This window comes from Pelodiscus sinensis, chromosome 6, assembly GCF_052426305.1.
Source record: "Pelodiscus sinensis isolate ZL-2025 chromosome 6, ASM5242630v1, whole genome shotgun sequence".
Classification (NCBI taxonomy): Eukaryota; Metazoa; Chordata; order Testudines; family Trionychidae; genus Pelodiscus; species Pelodiscus sinensis.
Genome location: NC_143057.1, coordinates 40,000,810 through 40,021,638, shown reverse-complemented (window position 1 = coordinate 40,021,638; position 20,829 = coordinate 40,000,810). Strand labels below are relative to the sequence as shown.

The window sequence follows — 20,829 nt, the reverse complement described above, 5'->3', positions numbered from 1 at the left end:
ACCCACTACCACCAAGAGCATAATTTTGCTGATTCAGTCATGATGATGGTATTGCTTTTAGTTTTCTGGATTATATCCTACTGTTTATGCAACCAAATCTATTACATATGTGTCATCTTGACTCTCAGAAAAATAAATAATGCAGAAACCAGTAGTTTGTCCTGTGGATAGTTTGTTTTTTAATCATGATGAGCCATTCATTTTTCCCAGATGTGATGGCTGTCGTACTTTGGTTTGAAATAGCTTTCCTTCCTCCCAAAATCTGATAGGAAATATTTGACTGCTTTTGTTTAGCTAGCTGTACTTCGGATCATTTCCCTAACACCTGCAAAATGATTCTTGTAATGTGTGCATTTCATGTCCAGCCAGGGGGAGGGGCTGGCTCCTGCACATCAGCAGACACAGAAGAGATGAGACACACACACAGAATCCAAAACTAACAACACAACAGTGTTTACCTTGAGCACTGGCAGGAAATCATTATTCAATCTGGTTTGTTTTATCAGGCAATTCCAGGGCCACACAGATGGAGCCAGCTGTATTGACATTTCTAATGATGGTACCAAGCTCTGGACGGGAGGTTTGGACAACACTGTCAGATCCTGGGACTTGAGAGAAGGGAGACAGCTACAACAGCATGACTTCACATCACAGGTGACTAGTTTTTCCTACTTTTTTTTTTTTTTTTAATTTGCCAGTTTATTTAGGAAGATACTCAAGAACTAAATCCAGTGCAAGTGAGAAACTTTTATGTTGCTATGAGAAGCCAAAACATGCAATATGTTTTGGTATTCCTATAGTTTATTGGCAGAAAAACTGCAATAATAACCTAAAGGACAGCTCACTTGTTCTCCCAAAAAACATAGTTTGAATTACAGGAATAAATAACTAAATATTCCAGTATTCTCTTATCAGAATTGGAACTGTAGTCTTGCTGGTGAACAGTTTGGATTTTGTTTGTCTCTTTCCTTTACTGTGCTATTTCATTTATTAACACTGCAAAAAGGTAAACATTCTCATTTAATTCCCCTAGATCTTTTCCCTGGGCTATTGCCCTACTGGTGAATGGCTAGCTGTGGGAATGGAAAGCAGCAATGTGGAAGTACTACATGTAAATAAACCAGACAAGTATCAACTACACCTTCATGAGAGCTGTGTGTTGTCACTCAAGTTTGCTTACTGTGGTAAGTTGACCTGTGTTTGAATACCTGCTCTGCCAGTTACTTTACTGGGTGACTTGGGGGAGGTCACTTTGTCTTTCTGCCTCTTACTTGTCTCTGTAAAATAATGATAATATCTCTCTCTTCCTCCCATGGCTGTTATGAGAATTTCATGTTTGTAAAGCTCTTTCTACGTATGAAGTGTTTTTTTTAAGTACTATTATTACAAGCAGCAGCAGCATTCCTATGGGGTGGGTTTCACATTCTGTCCCCCATCTCTCACACACACAGTACTAATCAACGACATGTAAGCAGAAACCATCTCAGAGCTTTGAATAGTGCTGATCATCTAGCTAATAACTCCGGAGGTTAATAGGCTTGTTGAGTTAAATTTTATAAATGTGAGTTAAATGTAAAAATCTGAGAATTGTTAGATGTTTTATTACATGCTCTCATAGACATTCTGTTAAATTTCTAGGTAAATGGTTTGTGAGTACTGGAAAAGATAACCTTCTTAATGCCTGGCGGACCCCCTATGGAGCCAGTATATTCCAGGTATAAGTAATAGCTTTTTTTTGGTATTGTTTTGTTTAGAAAAAAGATGAAATAGTGGCAATACAAAGATTGGGCCTTTATCTCCAGCTATGTGCTCTGTATTATTTGAAACCACAAATGTGTGCTGGAGGGAAGATGGAAAAAAAAAGGATTTTTTTAATGTTACATTTTTTGAGTGCTTGCACATGTCCATTCTACTTCTGGTGTCTGCATCTAATGCACAAGAGCTGGAAACTTTTCCCTTAGAGTTACCCATTGGGGTTGCAGATGCACCTTCAGCTCCCTTGTGCTGCTGCCCCAGACCTCCCTCAGATCCTTCTGATCTCCTGGGATCTGTAGTCAAAGCTCATGCACATGCTCCTGCAAGTTTCTCCCTTTATGTGGAAATGATCTTCCTTTACAGACATCGATAAAGTTAGTGATATGCACTGGTGTTAGATTAGTGTCAGTTTTATTCATTTTTCTTGGTTCTTTCTTATTTGTGGGTATGCTGGGGTCCCTGGATTTTACATTGTGTGCTGGCTGCAAGAAATCTGTCAGTGAGTGATCCTTGTTTCACCTGCCTGAAGTGCCTCATTGTGGGATACATTTGAAATCCCTGCCAGATTTGCAAGGACTTTAAACCAGACACCAAAAAAAGACAGATAGGTGAGATTGTGCCACACATCTTCAGAAAGGCTACTCTTGCATCCACATTCTGTACCTTCCTGTCAAGGAGAGTATGAAGTACTTTGGCATTGGTGAGGAGTGTCCCTTGGGACACTGCTTGTAAAGGTCACCCCTTTTTTGTTGGTGAGAGAAGCATGGAAGATCAGACCATTTGTCAGTAGCGATGCAAGCGAGTAGTCCACTACCTGACTAATCAATCCTCCCCCTTGCTGCCTCTGTATCAGGCAGAAAGGTGGGGGAGGAGCCAGTGCTGGGGGGAACTGGCTTAAAATCTGGTTTCCCCCCAGCACCTTCTCTGCGAGGCGCAGGAGTGGCAGAGGTGTAGTGGGGAACTGTGTGCCTTTGCTTTTTATATATAGTAAGAGCCTGGTGGCAGGAGCCCGGTGGCAAAAAGCAAAGCTGCAGAGAACCCCTTTGCTGACTAATTGAATAGTCGATGGAAAATTCTGTTAATTACTCAAGTACCTTACTAACCCTATTTAACATCCCTGTTTGTCAAAGGAGCTAAAACTTGGGTCCGATCAAAGACTAAGGTCCCAGGGACCATCTCAGTAAACAACTTGGAGGACAAGTTAGGACTGTGGACACCAGAGGCCTCGACTGGTTGATCACGAGTCCTCGACCAGTCGATCGCGAGGCATCCTGTCCTCCCCGCTCCCATTTCCCTCTCACCCCCGAGAAGCCCCACTACTTACCTCAAGTGAAAATGGAGGTAGCGTCGGCTTCCTGGGAATGGACAGAAGTCCCGCAGCTTAGTGCCACTTCCGGCAATTCTGGAAGTATGCTAGCTGCTCTTCCGGGTGTACTGTGGGAGGGAGCTTTGGCTCTCAGCACTGCACAGAAGGGGTTAGTCAGCCCCGGGGCAGGCGCACAGGGGGTTTCTTGGCATGCGCAAGGGGGCGAGGGGGTCGGCCGCGGGGCAGGCACGCACTGGTTTCCCTCTGGCGGGGGGGAAGGAAATCCTGGGAGGAGGCAGATGCAGGGGACTCGCTGCCTCCACTGGCACCCCACTCCCCAGCCCCCACTCTCTAGCTACAGAACGCTGTCCTCACTCCCCGTCCCCACTCCCTGAATGCTGTCCCCACTCCCCTGCCCCCAGCTACAAAACGCTGTTCCCAATCCCCTGGCCCCAGCCGCAGAACTCTGTCCCCACTCCCCTGTCCCCAGCAGCAGAACTCTGCCCCTATTCCCATCCGCACTCCCCGAATTCTGTCCTCTGCCCTCCCAGCATCCTATTCCCTCTCCTGTGCCCCCTGCTGCAGAACTCTGTCCCCACAAAATGTATAATTATAAATGCTTCATTTTAGATTTAAATAGCATGAATAAAAAACAGACCATTTATTTCATAACTATAAACACGTGATTTTAATTTTATATATCTCATAATTTAAAAATAAACAGTTTATCAGAGTGTGTAAATAAGGGCTGGGAATAGCAAGTGATGGACAGGAGGAGAATAGAGAGGGCAGGGCTTCAAGGAAGGGGCGGGGCGGTAGATCTTTGCCTGTTCTGAGATTTAAAAAGTGAACTTGGGTGTAAAAAGGTTGGAGACCACCGAGTTAGGATATCCTTTGGGAAGATATATTCCCTCTTACCAACCTTCTCCTATCACGGGTTATCAACTCTAGCAAGCATGCACGCCTGGGCCATTGAGAAGGATCTCTGCTACAGTGCCAGCTCCTTCAGTGCATCAGTAATAGCAGCGGGAACATTTCTTGATATCGATGGTGCTGGAGACCTGCAGCACAAGATACACTTAGCAACGTTTTTTTCCTAAGCACCATTCTCATAAGGATGAGGAGAGGTTCCATACCCTGGATGCTAGAAGAGTATTTGGACAGAATTGGGTCTTGTAAATCATTGTCCCAGCTGTTTGTCAGTTACACTCAAAATGAAAGGACTTCCAGTCTCAACTCAGAGGATTTCATCCTGCATGCATCAGTTCTATGATGCTGCACAGCTAGGTACCCCCTCCAAATGGGGTGGAAGGATACTTTACAAGATCTCAAGCAGCTTCAGCAGGTTTTTTTGGCTCATGTACCTGTAACAGATACTTTGTAGAGCAAGTTGGTCATCAATGTAGCCTTACTACTCATTATGCTATACTCAACATTCCAAAGTTGATGCCACATTTGGACAAATTGTCCTTCAATCCTTGTTCACATAGACTCCAAAAGCCATCTTCGGATTGTACTTTTTGTGAGCCACCTGAAGTGGAATGGACACGTGCAATTGCTTGAAGGATTGAAAACAGTTACTAATTTGTTCTGTAACTGTTGTTGTTTGAGATGTATTGCATGTGTGCATTCCATGATGTACCCATCACTCTCTCTATAGCAGAGTCCCATCTGGTTAGAAGGAACTGAGAGGGTTTGGGGTAGCATCCAACAGCACAAGGTGGCTGATGGTGAATTCGCTTCCCCAAAGAGTATCACTAAAGTAAAAATCTCTGACTCTAGTTCACTGGGTACACAGACAGACCCTCCCCTCCCCCCAGTGGATGGACATAAGCAACATGTCTCAAACAGTTATTGAACAAATTAGTAACCAATTTTTTTGTTATTTTTTTCCCCCATCTAGTCCAAAGAATCCTCATCTGTACTTAGTTGTGACATCTCTGTGGATGATAAATACATAGTTACTGGTTCTGGAGACAAGAAAGCTACGGTCTATGAAGTCATCTACTGAAAAATGTGATGGGCACATAACTTAAGAGTTGAACTGGGCCAAATGTTCTTAATTTGTAGAAGTAGAAAGGTTTTAACCTTTTTAAAAAATGGAACAAAATACCGGATTGCAGATCTTGAAATGAAACAACTCCAAGTATACAAAATAGAAGCCAACATCCAGCAACTAGGTATCAGCTACCTGGACCAAATGAAATATGGAGGCAAGATGGACAGATGTAGCCTAGGTTTGGGGGATTTAAAAAAAGGAGTCTGCTGATGAATGTTGAAGCCGCCTTTTTTCTTTCTTTCTTTTTTTGTGATCTCATACAAACCTTTCTCATTGCCTGAATATGTGGGATTACCTTTCTTTTTCTTGCAGTTCAACTTGCATTCTGTCCTGTGTAGAGCAGTGATGTCTCAGATGAACTTGCTTTCCTGGTTTTGCATCTTGTGATATGTTTTTGTATTTTTGTTGAAGGTCAAACATTTGTATAAATTGTAAATATATTTCGTTTATTACAGTAAAGGCTTTAGTACCAACAGTCTTTTTTGCTCTCACTTATTAAGTGATTTATTTCAATACTTTTTTGGGATATAATTACTTTTATGGGAAAATGCAAAAGCTATGTAAAGTTTGAGAACAACGTCCTATACTTTATTTACTAACCATCCCTAGAGTTATCATATGTGAAACCACATTTATAAAATTCAGTAGGAACTGTCTTGTGCTACAGAAAACTGAACAGAAATTTTTTAAAATGATCAATTAGAGCCAGTATAAACATTGAAGAACCATTCATAAAGATGTGCATTTAATGATAAATTTTCCAATATATATTTGATTTGGCAGGGTCATATTTATGTCTAATTATAACTCATTCAGCTCTTTCCAAAACACATGCAGTAAGATGTGACTTTTCTCACACACCTAATTAATAAAGTTCACTCAGAACTACATTTCAAATGAATACATCAAATCTTTGGTGCATTAAAGGGGGGTTAAAGTGAATACCACTTTGGATTCCAGTTTCTCTTTGAGGAAGTGATGTGGCCTGGCAGCTTGTATATCTAAAACTCTATGAAATCTTAATGAGGGCTCCTTCAGTTAGTGGATTGTATCTCTGCCATTTATTATGCCACTATGGATAGTAGTTTTGAAGAACCATGCTCTGATGGCAATTGCCAAAGCTGGAAGCCCCCAAACCATTGCATTGGGTACAGGTTGAACCTCCTAAATCCAGGACTCTGGTCCGGCAACATCCGTGGTCTTACCAGAGTCCCAGCGCCCGGGAGTGTAAACCGGCTGGGAGCCCTGGCTGAAAAGGGCAGCAAGTGGCAAAAGTGGAGCAACTAGCAAGCTCTGTCCCTCGAGATCCCCTGTGGAGTGTCGCAGAAGCCAGGCAGCCGGCAAGCCCTGTCCCTGGGAATCCCCAGCTAAGCAGGGAAGAAGCAGGGCCACAGCAGTTGGGGAGCTCTGTCCATAGGGAGTCACAGTGGGCTGAAGCCCAAGTCCAGGACCGCCAAGCTGGAGCACAGTGAGAGCGGGGCCAGAGAGGAGCTGGCCGTGGGGAGGAGCAGCGTGGGGAGGAGGCTGGTGGCGGAGAACCTCCCTGATAGTTCTAATTAACAGGGTCTTTCCTAGTGTCTGCAAATTACATTCAGATTCTAGGCTAAGGAGGGTCATATATGTACCTTGCTCCTAGATGAGCAGCTGAATAACAGGATATAAGATATGAAAAACACAGAGGAACAGGAGGAATGTCTTTGAACTGACACTTCAGATTATATAAATGGCAAACAAACTAAAGTTTATTTGCAAAGAGCTGCCCTCTCTGATGTTTCATGAAGTGGCCCACATCTGTGCTCCTAAAACAGGGGCAGGGAACCTCAGGCCCAGGGGTGGCCCCTGACTTGCCTAGATCCAGCCTCCAAGGCTTGGGTCTCCCCCTAGTACTGAGGATTCCATGATGGTGCTCCAGCCCCCCATGTGGCTGGAGCACACAAAATCTACTAGCGTGCCCCCCCCCCCCCCAAGGTTCTGCTGTGTGATAAGAATGTGGGGAGTGTCCTTCTCCTTCTCAGTCGGGGGGCCACATTTGTGAGGGTTTGGTTTGGGTTTTTTTTGCTTCTCACTTGTGTGCAGCCCCCAATAGATTTTTCTGTGGGTCAGTGGCCCCTGACCCAAAAAAGGTTCCCCAGCCCTGTTCTTCAGGCTGTGGTTCAGAGATTCATTGGCTAGCTGCAGAGTGTCCAATGTTGGAGAAAATTTCCTCTAGTTTCTAGTGTCTGAAGAGACATTAGTTTCTTTTCAATTTATGTGACCATTCTACTGAAACCATTTCATAGCACTATGAAATTGTAATAGCCATAATATATAACTTTACATTTCAAATGTAAAATGTTAACCATTCCTGATGGTCTAATTTTGTAGCCTTTTAAAATTAGTGCTATAACTATACATAGCCATACACGTGCCTAGTGCTGTGCATCTGTATGAAGATGATAGACCAACCAGGTGTTATGAATTTTCATGCTTCTTTGGTGAGGGGGGAGGCTGAAGCACTCTGGTTTTGATCATCCAGAAGCATGGTGTTTGGTATGACTGCACAATAGATTGTACAAAAAGTTAATCTGTTTTAAAAATGAAGTTTAAAAAATTGTACAAGCGTACTAAAATTTGCTCTTATTAAAATGTCCCTACTATTTTTTAAATTAAAAAATTGTACTGTTATTGGGAGCCCACAGTCTCCGTGCTAGCCAGTAATTGCAGAGTCCAAAACACATCTTGTGACTGAAGTTTGCCACATGAGAGTTCTTGATCTTAGTTGACAGGTGGCCTTTTTATTCGCGGGAGACTAATGCTAGATGGACAAATTGGGTGAATGTTTTTAATATGTTTACTTTATAAAACGTTTCCTTTTTAAAATTTCATGCTTATTTTCAGGAAATAGCACAGGAATGTTTGCTATTGAAAGTCTGGGATGCTCTTTGTCATCTATTCAAATGCCAGTTTCCATAAAAAACCCAATAGCGACAGAAAAACACAAGCACACCTAAGATATCCCCTCACCCCCACGTTTTATGTCTAATATTTAATCTGATGGATATTCACTAACAGCTCCTGATTTTTGTAGTTATTCTGTTCTCACAAAGTGCGGCAATGTTAATTGTGCAGATAAGCTTACACTGTATAAATGATTTGAGGAATTTTTAAATCCAGTTTCTGGATGAGAAAACTAGATCCCTGATCACATCTATTTCAGGTCCTGCAATTTTTTGGTACATTTGGGGAGTCTGCTGTGTCCAGTGAGGTTGGTTGCTGTAACAGTCCTCTCACACATAGTTGATGGATCAAGGCCTTAATATGGAATATGTATTCTTGCCTTTTGGCCTTTGCCGTTTCAGTTTTCTGGACATTTTTGTAAGTTTTGCAACTATATTTCAACATCACTATCAACCTTTTCCCACCAAATACTGCAAAGGGCACATCAAGTTCCTAAGTTTCTAGTTTTTTGTTTTTTGTTTTTCTCCATGAAGAGATGTTCCCTGACATAGTAAAATCTTGGGACACTTCTGTAAGTTTCTCAAGAGCCAGCAGCAGTAGAACCTGTAAGTTCTTAGTAAAGCAATGGGTGAAGTAGAGATTTGCATTGGAGAGAGAAACAGGCCAAAATTCATCCTCTGCTCCTGTGGTAGTAGAAATGGCATGCAGTTTGGGATATTCTCGCAGAAACTGCCAAGCGGGTTAAAATATTTTTTGTTTGCAGTGTTACCTATGTTTGTCCTAGGATATGATAGAGAAGGTAGATGTGATATTTCTTGGACAAACTTCTATTGATGAAAGAGACAAGCCTTTGAGCTCCACAGAGCTCTTCTTCAGGTCTCAGAAAGAAATTGGAGTGTCACCACTAGGTTTCTTGCAATATTTGTTAACTCTTTATGCTTAGCATTCTGGTTTTTCCTTGTATTTAGCTGTGATACTGATTACCTTTTTCCGACCTAAAGACAACCGACGAGGAGCTTGAAAGCTTGTCTCTTTTACAAACAGATTAATATTACCTCACTTACCTTATTTCTCTATTTTTCTTGCCCTTTACCCATAAACATAAAGGATTCTCCTTCTTTATCCCCCTTTCTGGAAATATCTACCTTGACTTGCTATGTGGCCTTAAGTATTTTGTATCGCTGAAACAGCATACAGCAGCACTTTAATGTCAGACAGAAGCAGGGAAGCCTTACAAATTATATATTGGCTGTCAATGCAAACAAAGACTGATGGAGAAAAGATTTGTGGAAATATCAAGTCATCTGAACACAATCATCTTACTAGTTCACACATCTATATTTTCTGTTTATATTATGAATTAACAATACAACATTGTGATATATTTTTCCAATAATGTATCCTCTCTTTATAACATCCTATTCATATCATTCAAAGCAGAGAGCTTTCCCCCCATCAACCCCAAATTTCCCAACCCTCAATAAAAGACCCTGAATATGCGTGAATACTTGTGATGGACTTCTTCAAGAGCTGTTAACATTTCAAGAGCTCTTATTTTAAAGCATGTGTAGCAAATGGAATATTAGTTCCATAGACATTTAAAATGGTAAAATTACATTTTGCTATAGTACAAATGCCAAAACTGATTCTCTGTCTATCATACAATATAACATACTTAATACTGTATATAAAATATGGGCCAACGCTGAAATCCCTGTTAACATCCCTTGTGTAAGTAGATAACATTTTCAAAAGCACCTAATCCACCTACATGTTTTGAAAGTTTTCCCAATGGTCTTACTGAACTCCGAGAGATTTCTCACATGAGTAAAGTTACTCAAGTGTCTAAATGTCTTCAGGATGTAGTCCAGCAATAGGACTAAAAAGATACTTAACACAACATTTTGTCCTGTGCTTTGCTTTCATTTTTGTTTGTATTTTTTGTGGTGACAAATTTGGTTCAGCAAATGTATAACCAAAGATACATGTAAAGTAAAAATACTTTTAAAAAGCTCAATCTATAAATTTGAGCATAAGAAATAATGAAAACACACAAAGAATATGAGAAAAATGAATGAGAAGCAGATTGGGTTCAAAGAACCCAGTATTGTTAGAGTTGCTTTTCTTGAGACAATGTGAGTGTGTGACTAGTTTTTCCACAAATGTGGATTTATATTTCTTTGGGTTGGAGTTAGAAATCTGTACAACTTACAACTAAGAAGATGGCTTTCTTTTATTCCTAATTGCCAGTGCCACAGGCTCCTCCTAGAATATGAAAAACAAGCTGTTCTTTCCAGTTCATGGATCAGCAGCAATACAGATTTTGCAATTGCAACTTAGTTCACAGATCCGTTGGTGATGCATAGGCCAGAAAATAATCTCGCTTAATCTCCTACTCGTGTCTTGTGTCTGCAGTAATAACAGGAGTAAACTTAAAGTATATTTCTTTGCCCATCAAAGGTAAGCAGAAAGGATTTCAAAACTGCTCAGAGAAAAGTCTTGACGAAGAAGGTGCCACTGTTTCACACACAGACATCCACTCTTTACTTTGTATTTCATAGAATCATAGAATAATAGGACTGGAAGGGACCTCGAGAGGTCATCTAATTCAGCCCCCCGCCCTCAAGGCAGGACCAAGCTCCGTCTACACCATCCCTGACAGATGTCTGTCTAACCTGTTCTTAAATATCTCCAGAGAGGGAGATTTGACCACCCTGACAGTTAGGAATTTTTTCCTAATGTCCAATCTAAACCTCCCCTGCTGCACTTTAAGCCCATTACTCCTTGTCCTGTCCTCAGTAACCAAGAGGAACAAATTTTCTCCTTCCTCCTTGTGACACCCTTTTAGATATTTGAAAACCGCTATCATGTCCCCCCTTAATCTTCTTTTTTCCCAAACTAAACAAGCCCAGTTCATGAAGCCTGGCTTCATAGGTTATGTTCTCTAAACCTTCAATCATTCTTGTCGCTCTTCTCTGTACCCTTTCCAATTTCTCCACATCTTTCTTGAAATGTGGCGCCCAGAACTGGACACAGTACTCCAGCTGAGGCCTAACTAGTGCAGAGTAGAGTGGCAGAATGACTTCACGAGTTTTGCTTACAACACACCTGTTGATACAACCTAGAATCATATTTGCTTTTTTTGCAACAGCATCACCTGTTGACTCATATTCAACTTGTGGTCCACTATGACCCCTAGATCCCTTTCCGCCATGCTCCTTCCTAGACAGTCGCTTCCCATCTTGTATGTATGGAACTGATTGTTCCTTCCTAAGTGGAGCACTTTGCATTTCTCTTTAGTAAACCTCATCCTGTTTACCTATGACCATTTCTCTAACTTGCTAAGGTCATTTTGAATTATGTCCCTATCCTCCAAAGAAGTTGCAACCCCATCCAGTTTGGTATCATCTGCAAACTTAATAAGCGTACTCTCTATCCCAATATCTACATCATTGATGAAGATATTGAACAGTACGGGTCCCAAAACAGACCCTTGCGGAACTCCACTTGTTATCCCTTTCCAGCAGGATTTGGCACTGTTAACAACAACTCTCTGACTATGGTTATCCAGCCAGTTATGCACCCACCTTATCGTGGCCCTATCTAAGTGATATTTGCCTAGTTTATCAATAAGAATATCATGCGAGACCGTATCAAATGCCTTACTAAAGTCTAGGTATATGACATCCACCGCTTCTCCCTTATCCACAAGGCTCGTTATCCTATCAAAGAAAGCTATCAGATTAGTTTGGCATGACTTGTTCTTCACAAACCCATGCTGGCTATTCCCTATCACTTTATTACCTTCCAAGTGTTTGCATATGATTTCCTTAATTACCTGCTCCATTATCTTCCCTGTATATTTGAAATATGCATTTTAAATTCGGGCAGTCAAACTGTGCCTTGTAAAGTTGTTGTGAGGTTTTTGTGGGGTAAATGTAAAATAATTATCAGAGATGAACTCTTACGGGAATAAGTTTATTGGTCTGTAATAGTAGTTACTTGGTCACTAAATAATAATTAGTCATTCTTTTCATGGTTGAAAATAAGTATTTTCAATATTATACAGAAAAGTATAAACAGTATAGGCGTGGTGCATATCTCTTCTGAAAGGAAGGAGCATAAATGCAAGAGCAGTAATCTCTTGAACTCTTCATTCTAGTGGTCTCTTTCATTTTGGGCTATCTACTTAAGTTTTTGTGGATGTTAGGGTCTGGTACCTATATTTGGTGTTAGAGAAACTAATACTTTTTTGTAATTTTCCATTCAAACATTGCTCACGGTTAGGCCACACTAATTTAATGGAAACATAAAAATGACTTTTTGCTGTGTCCACAGAACAAAGGTCTAATATTTCCTGATCATCTTTTATATCTGTGAATTTTGCCAGGAATGAGTAGGAGATTAAGATAACTAGTTTGGAGATTAAGTAAACATACATACTGCTATGCTTAGCCTTTTGAGCACAGAAAAATGGAGATGGTAGCTTGCAACTGAAAATAATAAACATTAATGTTTCTTCAAGGACAGCATTTAATGGCAGGAAAAAATTAGCAAGCAGACTGAAAAGGTCACAAAGGGAAGCTAACTGTATCATGGAAAACTAAGGAATAATTTGTTACATCCCTGGTAGTGGGCCTAATTTGTTTAAAATAAAATCCATCTGTTCGTTTCACACTCTTTGTTCCACTTCCTTGCAGCAATTCACAGTGGATTACTCCATTACTTTAAAAATTGGATGCAATTATGATAAACTAATAATTCTTATTTTGTGGTTAACTGCATCAGAATAGTTTGGAAAATGCCCAAGCTTCACTTTATTTTTCTGATCGATTACATATTTTTTACATACCAACCCAAGTAATTTTTACATTGTTTAAAGTAAGTGCACTATTTTATTGTTGGCAAATTCTAAAAGAACACTGGCATTTAACAAAATGTGTTCCATGCTGCTGATGATTCATTTGTGTATTTCTGCTTAGAATGTTAGTAACCTTAATTTCAAAATGGCATTTACCTACAACCACACCATACATTTCCAGGACTTTGGGGTCAAATGACTCAAATTCCTTATTTCAAGCTCATATGAAAATTAAATTGACACTTGTTTCTTCCTGAGCTATCACCCAGTGTAGTATCATGCCTCCCTCCATCCATTTGAGCACATATCAATTCTTTTGAGATGCTCTAGCCCACTGTATAAAGTTCTTCCAGTGAAGAAACCTAATAAAAGAAAAGTGTAATAATTTAACACAGTGGTAATACATGTGTTGCTGACATCAGTTGGGTGATCTGCAAGATGATTGTTTGAAATATGTACTTCATTAAATCATAAATTAATATATATTTATCTGGCATTATTTTTGATAAACTCAGCTCTCAAGTCATAGTAACTATAATATCTGTGCATGTTGCTATCCAGATAATTAAGTAACGATTAGCTTGCTTTTATATAGTTTTGATAAGCATTGTCATGTAACCACTGTTTTTTGCAACATGCAAGTCATTGTCTTGATACTCTATAATTGCCCTACTCTTGCATCATTTTTAAATAGCTCATTAAAAACTCAAATATGAAATGGCAAGTGGTTTAAAATTGAGTATTTTTTCTCCCAACAGACAGCTTTAACTTAAATGGGAATACTTTTTATTCTACCTAGTTTATTCATGTTGAGGAATTGTTCTTGCTATTTCTACTGACTAAATTTTCCAAGTATTGATATCGTTTTAAATGACAAAAAATAATTTAGAAATAATTTTGTTCACTTATAAGGTGCCATTAAAAAGATGTTCAAAATATTTATTCTGCTCCCACAATTTTCACTGTACTTCAAATGGGAAAAACAGTAAAAGTAACAATAATGTTTAATGGTGCCTTTAGTGTCAATTGTTTTTGCCTGGGTCTAGCAACTTACCTATTTGTATTAAAAAAGATAATACTTTTAAAAACTTTGCTATTGGTGATTTAAAATATTTATTTTTTGTTTAGTTTGGTTTGTTTACTTGTGTGTTCTCAGTTGATGCAATGAAATTCGTATAGTTCTCGAATGCTTTTGGTCTGCAGAGGTTGTGTTGGCAACATTTGATTATTTTTAGGAGTCTTTAATAATTGTATTTCATGAAAATATACATTTAAATGAGGTAAGATAAGGGGGCTTTTTTTATTAAAACCCAAAAATGAGAGTCCCTGTAGGGATTTATTGTTGTTTTGTGTCCTTTTTTATACTTTGTTTGGTGCTTAATGCAATACATTTGAATTTAGCCAACAAATTAATCCCTTTTTGTAGACATATGCCTTGTGCAAAGACCCCTGACTGGTATGAAAATAAAAAGAAAACATCACTGAACATTTAGCAATGAAATTGTACATTCCTCTCTTAAATGCGAACAATGCCTAGTAAGCTATTTAAAAGACAGTTAAACCACTAATCTTACATGATCCATTTTAAACTGTGGTTTCCAGCAAAAGTGCTGCAAAGTGATATGTGGTGATGATAAATTCAGAAGGAAAAGAATATGAAATTCAGATAGCAGCTTGAATGATTTGCTGTTAGCATGGGGCCCAATAACACTACAAAGCTATAAACTCTGTCGATTTAGATTGCCCAGTTAGGTGGCAGAGATGCAATTTGTCTTTTCTGTAGCCGCCTGCTGTTTGCTAGCTCCATCTCCTGTCACAGCCTATTAGCTCCCCAAGAAAATTGGTGGGAAATTGCCTGCAGATTGTAGGAAATTGCATCTCCAGGCCCTGGAAAAAAATGTAGGATAGCACGACACTGACCCTCCCAGAGCAGCTATTAATACAGCAAGAACTGACCTTTGGCTTGGTGTGAAACGACTTTGCTATTTTCTGAATAAAGACTGTATTATGTGTGGTTGAAGGAGGGAACAAATTATTATCCTAGCCAGGCTTCTAGCCAACCTGCCTTAGGAAGCTTAAATATCACTGATAGGGTTTTTTCCCCTTGTACTGCTGGAGGATGGAAAAAGGTGGATGGGGCACTTGTAGATAAAACTCTATGTAGGAAGGTCCAGCTGCAACCTTTCAGCAGCATTTTTTAAAAATCAAATGCAAAAATGTTGAAAAAATCTTAAAGCAGCAGAACTTGGCTTGAGTTAAAATCAGCCTAATGGTTGCTCTGACTTACAGCACTGGCATTAGGCTCTGAAAGGTTAATTTACTAGTGGAGGATCAGTACAGCAGAATAAAGCTTGCTTACTCTAGGCCCCCTGTGCTTGGGTACAGGTGGCTGGCACAAGAAGCAACTCTGCCAGCTTTAATTTGTGAATTCATCTCTTCCAGGAAATTCTACAGTGGACATTTACTACCAGAATTAGGGTGACAATTTAAAAATTTTCACATTTTCTTAACTCAACATGCAATGAACCCTCTCCCCATATGCTATTTCTGCCTAGTAGGTGGACTAGATCCCAGTAACTGTGTATTGTGCACATTTAGCATTAATTCGGAGTACTTAAAATAAATCCAGATGCTGGATTGACTTCATGGTCTTGCTTTTATACAAACCTGCTTCAAAACCTGCTACTGAAGAAGCTTTGTTTTGTTAGGATAATAATGTAAACTTAAAATGCCCTAGTGATCAGGGAAGCTGCAAGGTCCAAGGATAAGTATTAGGGGATATAAAGTCACATGTGTGTAAATTGCTGGCTCAAACACAGATGAGGTCCATTGTTATCTGATGGCATTCCAGTGACCCGTGTGAAATAAATGTGTTTGGTTCCCATTGGAGAAGTGTCCACCTCACGCTAACCACCACAGCTGGCAGTTTTATTGGCAGTTACAGAATTGACTGGGCCATGGAAACCAAATTATCCCCTTATAGGTAATCCCTTGAGGTCAGGGTTGAGGCATGTTGACAGGGCAGCATGGGGAAGTGTGCACTGAGGCTAGTGTATAATATCACTGTTGGGAAGATAAATAGGACTTCACACTGAAGGGGTGTCAGTTGGACATCTTTTACAGGCTCTAAGTGATCATACAAATGCATATGCATGCATAGTGATCAGAAGTGCTAAACTGCTGAGGCAGGGTTCTTTGTTTTTCTGCATTGAAGATAGCTGTGATTTCATCTGTCAAGTCACTTTAGCTAAGCTATTCAGAGAGACGCTCAGAGGGGCATTTTTTTTCTTTGAAATGCAGAATAGGATCAAATCTGTTATCCACAATCAGATCATTGGTCCAAATCTACAATACTGCCTTCAGTTGTGGCTAACACCTTTTCCTCAAAAGGTGAAAGTTCCTATAACTTACTTAGCCAACTGTGTGAGAGAATTATTTTAATATGCCTGCTATAAAATATAAAGATTACCTGCCACACGATCTCCAAGTCCCAAAAGCTGTTAGAGAGAGAGACAAATTTAAGTTCCATACAATGTAGTCAGTATGTGCAGAGGTGAAGAGAGGACTTTCAGATGATGTCTGTACTTCCTGAGCATTAAAGATACCATGGTCCTGTTGCAAATTGCCTAAACATCCAAGGTAGCACAATATCTTTAATGACCATATACAGCATATTTGATCTCTCTTTTTTTTTTTGTTTTTTTTTTGCCTCACCTAAAAGACATTCATTTCAGGGCATTACCCTGCCATACACCAAATTATCAAGTCTTTTGGGAAAGCCAGAGTATTTGGCTCTGACCTTTCCTCACCTCCACTCCCCCAGTAAAGTTGATGAGATTACTTCATGCAGTGAGATGTATTTTCTTTTATTTGCTAGACAATTTCATGATGCTTTATTTTTACATTAAGGTACAATAAAGTGAAGGGATGGATCAGGCTTCTTTCTCTTAATCATTAAGGAAACTGTCATCAGAAGTAAAAAGCTGCTTCCACTGGAATCTAGCAGAGCTGTATGGTTATGAGTTGTAGCTAAGACTTCTATCTTGTGGCAGGAAAATTTAGCAACAAAAGCCAGTAGTGGGAAGGGGGATAGAAGAGAGTTTATAAGCCTTATTGCTGACTAACTATTGTTAGTAGTTCCACTGAACCATAAGGGATAGCTGCTGAATCATCAAAGGGTGAATGTTTTCTTGCCTGCTCCCACTGACACACCTTTGATCAATCTGATTGCCCTTTGCTGTACAGTTGGTACTTCCAGAAATTGGATTCTCTTGGTTGATGAGATTGGGAGAACTTTTACCTGCACGATTGTATTGTCTTTAATGAGGTCAAGCTTCATTATTCCACCTAGCAGGAGGAGATAAAATATTCTTGAACTGCCTCATGAGGGAAGACAGACGATCTATTACTTTCCGTTCATGGTCTCCACCCTAGAGTCTAACTGGCTGTGAGGAAAGGGCACTGCTCTGTGACACCTGGTATGCTCTTTAAGGGTTAGGTGACTCCTTAGCAGCACTCTATCTTTCTCTCCTTCTCGCTCAGTGAAACAGAAATTGTCTTTCTATTCTCTGCTTGCACAGTATCAGAGAGCTTACAAGCTAATTTTAAGATACAAGCAGACTCTATTACCATTGATTTGAAGTGCTTCACAAGTTCTTTAATGTATTTTTCCTCATTACATCTCTTGAGTGTGCTGTTAGCCCCATCTTACATAAATAAGGCACAGACAGGCTTAGGCCCTGTTACTATTGATATCAGTAAGAATTAGGCACACACACTTTTTATATGATCTGGATCAGATATCACTCCACTTACTTGCAGGCTGGAGCCAGTACAGGGAATTGAACCCTGGTGTTTCCAACCAGAGGCTAGCACCCTTATTATTGAACCAACCTTTGGGTCGAAGCAGGCACTGGCTCATATGGGTCTGGACAACAGGCACAAACTAAGCTGTAATGGGTTTGTTTTTCTACAGTTAATTCAGAAGAATTTCAGGTCCTTGCTCTAAGGCTAAGTCTATACTACATGCTTCTTGCGCAAGAGCATGTCCACACCTCAAAGAACACTGCATGGATGCTCTTGTGCAAGAAAGCTCTGATGGCCATCAGAGCACCTGTGCTTTTTCCCAAAAAGGAGTGTCCACACTTGCCTTTTTGTGCAATAGCTGTAGCACAAAAAGGAGTTATGCCTTGTAAAAGGAGGTTTACCTGTGCTGGAAAAAGCCCTCTCTTCTGCCATTTTACTGTTGATTTACTTGTGCAAAAGTGCATTTGAGATGTGGACACTCCACGGGTTTTTGCACAAACACAGCTGTTTTTGCACAAAAACCTTGCAGTGTAGACAAAGCCTAAGTGTTCCTAACCATATTGGGAAAGCTCAGCCAATAAGGGGCCCAGAAAAGATACCATGTGACTTATGTAACTCTTCTTACATTTTAAAAAGTGCTATGGATGTTAGCTGAGGAATTTTCAGTTATCCTCAAGATTTGACCATATTTTCAATAGGCCAAGTTTCATAAAAATGCTCTCATTTACTCCAGTATGCTGTGGACATGTCACCCCGATGCATACCAGTGTAACTGTTTTAGCCCTATTAAATTGTTTTTAACTATATGGAGAAATTAATTGTAAACATAATTGTGCATATTGTAATCAAATGGTTCCCAACTTTTTTTATACTATGGACCAGCGAACTCATTTAAAAAAACTATTGGTGGGCTGGCACAGACATTTGCATAATAATTACTGTAAATAATGAATTTGCATATTCATTATAGTGGTTAAGTGTTATTTTGCTGACGGCCTCACCACCATGCTGTTCCTCTGCCCAGAGCAGCCATCTGCCTGCCAGCCTTGAGGTTTCTCTAGTCCCAGGCAGCCAGAGTAGCTACCTGCCTACTCACCAAGTGGTTCCTCTGGCCTCAGCCAGCTGATGCAGCCGCCACCCCTGATATCTGCCCACCAGCCAGGCGGTTCCTCCAGCCCCAGAAGTCCAAGCATGCCTCCCGCAGTGTTGCTGCACAGCTCTGCTTAGAAGGTGGGCGGGATAGAAATTTCCTTTGCACTCACAAGCACGAAGCTTAGAGGGAACTATGGTGCCTGGCACGTGGTCCCATGCTGACATTTACTGGCCTAGGTGGCTGAGTGCTCCAAGCCCCACTGGAAAGGGAAGCAGAAAAGCAGCTTGTTGCTGCAGCTACCTGAGCTCACCAGGATCACAGATAGGGCTGGTGCTCTTGCCCATCCCCCAATTTCCCCCTGCAGGCAGAGGCACTGCTGCCACCACCGCTCTCCCTTTCCTCACAGCTCCCCACATGAGCTACAGCCACAGACCATAGAGATGCCTCAACTTTGGGGCCCTTCTAGACCCCCTAAGAAGCAAAGACTGGCACACTTCCTGTTCCGTGCACATGCTCAATAGTTGCATAGAGCTGCTGCTCAAGATCTCCTTGAGCAGCCTGTGCTGCAGTCGGGTGGCACCTTCCCCAGGGATGCAAGGCATGAGACACCCCATCCTCAGCCCCCACAATTTCCTGCGCCCTGCTCTGTTTATGCCTCTAGCGGGTGGGGTCAAGGCTGCAGGGCATGGCCTGGCAGCGTGCTGTGGCCCAGCAAGCAGCCATTTGCGGACCAGCAGTTGGGAACTGCTGTCGTAATCCATTGAAACTATTGAGGACTTTTCACACAGTACAAATGGCACGTGCCTTTAAATTAATGAACTACTTAGTCAGAATGTTTGTGGACTTTACCCAATTGTCCTTTTGTAGTGAGATCTCATACACTGTATCTAACATTCCTGATAGGAAAACACATGCCTAGTTCCTTCTTTTCCTCCCAAAAACTATCTCGTATGGAAAAGGGGCCCTATGGCCCTACCACATTCATGAAAAACAAACCACAGACCATGAAATCTGGTTGGGTCCTAAGATCCCTGTAAGCTGTATAGCTGAACAGCTACATAGCTGCCTATTTAGTGCTGTGCAGGCAATCAATGAAGCCGCACAACTCTGGGACCTGTGGCAGCTGGTGAAGGGCTGCCCTACCCATATCCCCCAACTAGCTTGCCCTGACACAGGTTGGGGCTGCTGGGATCCATTGTGGATCCTGCCACATGCAGTGTGTCCCTGACCTGTCTCCTGCCATTGGGCAGTCCTAGCCCCCGTCTGGGTCCTGCAGCCTGACTGCGGTAGCCTAGCCATCATCTAGCTGTGGCTCACATCCAGGCCCATCTCATATTGCTGCCCAGCTTTGACCCCCATCTGGCCTGATCCCTGTTCTCTATCCAGCCATAGCCCCCATTCTGTCTCAGCTTGGCCCAGCCTGTGCGTGTTCCTCCACATGCAGGTGCTGCAGCGAGGAGAAAGAGCTGAGGGGAGTCCTCTCTCCCTGCAGTACTGGAGCACCCTCCTTCACCCCCAAAACATTTCTGAACCCATCCCCACTCCATGGCCTGTATCCCCAGCTGGAACCCTCACACTCCTGCACCCTAATCTTCTGCTCCAGCCATGATCCCCTCATCCCTGGCTCCACCCCAGAGCCTACAACCCCTGATGGAGCCATTACACCCTTGCACCCAAATCTTCTGTCCCAGTTCTGGGCTCCTCAACCCTGGCCCCACCCCAGTCTTCTGCCCCAGGCCTGAACTCCCTCCCACACTAAGAACTCCTTGGCCCCCACCACATTAATTTTGTTATGTGCACTAATATGAAAGTGATGTGTCACTTATCTCCAGATTGGTGCATATTGCAAAATTCATTCCATTCAAGGGTGAGAAAAATTAGGGGGGAAACTGGGTCCCCTCCTTGCCCTATGAAAGCTGACCTATTGTGTGCTTTTATCCTATAACAATGGTGAGCAGTCTGCAGCCCATGGGCAGTGAGTGAAGGTAGGGCTGGGGAGGCAAGACCCCAAC

At 41.3% G+C, this 20,829-nt stretch overlaps 1 protein-coding gene across 3 annotated transcripts in view; it reads left to right on the top strand.

Moving 5' to 3' along the window:
- The window catches only part of LOC102460431 (TLE family member 1, transcriptional corepressor), an 89,100-nt gene extending 83,502 nt beyond the window's left edge, over positions 1-5,598 (top strand). For all 3 annotated transcript variants that reach the window (XM_075931753.2, XM_075931752.2, XM_075931755.2), the window contains 4 exons: positions 507-654; positions 1,034-1,184; positions 1,639-1,715; positions 4,965-5,598. In XM_075931753.2, coding sequence (XP_075787868.1) covers positions 507-654; positions 1,034-1,184; positions 1,639-1,715; positions 4,965-5,072 — 484 coding nt within the window. In that variant the 3' untranslated portion in view covers positions 5,073-5,598. The remainder of the gene's footprint in view (positions 1-506; positions 655-1,033; positions 1,185-1,638; positions 1,716-4,964) is intronic.
- Positions 5,599-20,829: the final 15,231 nt, after the last annotated feature.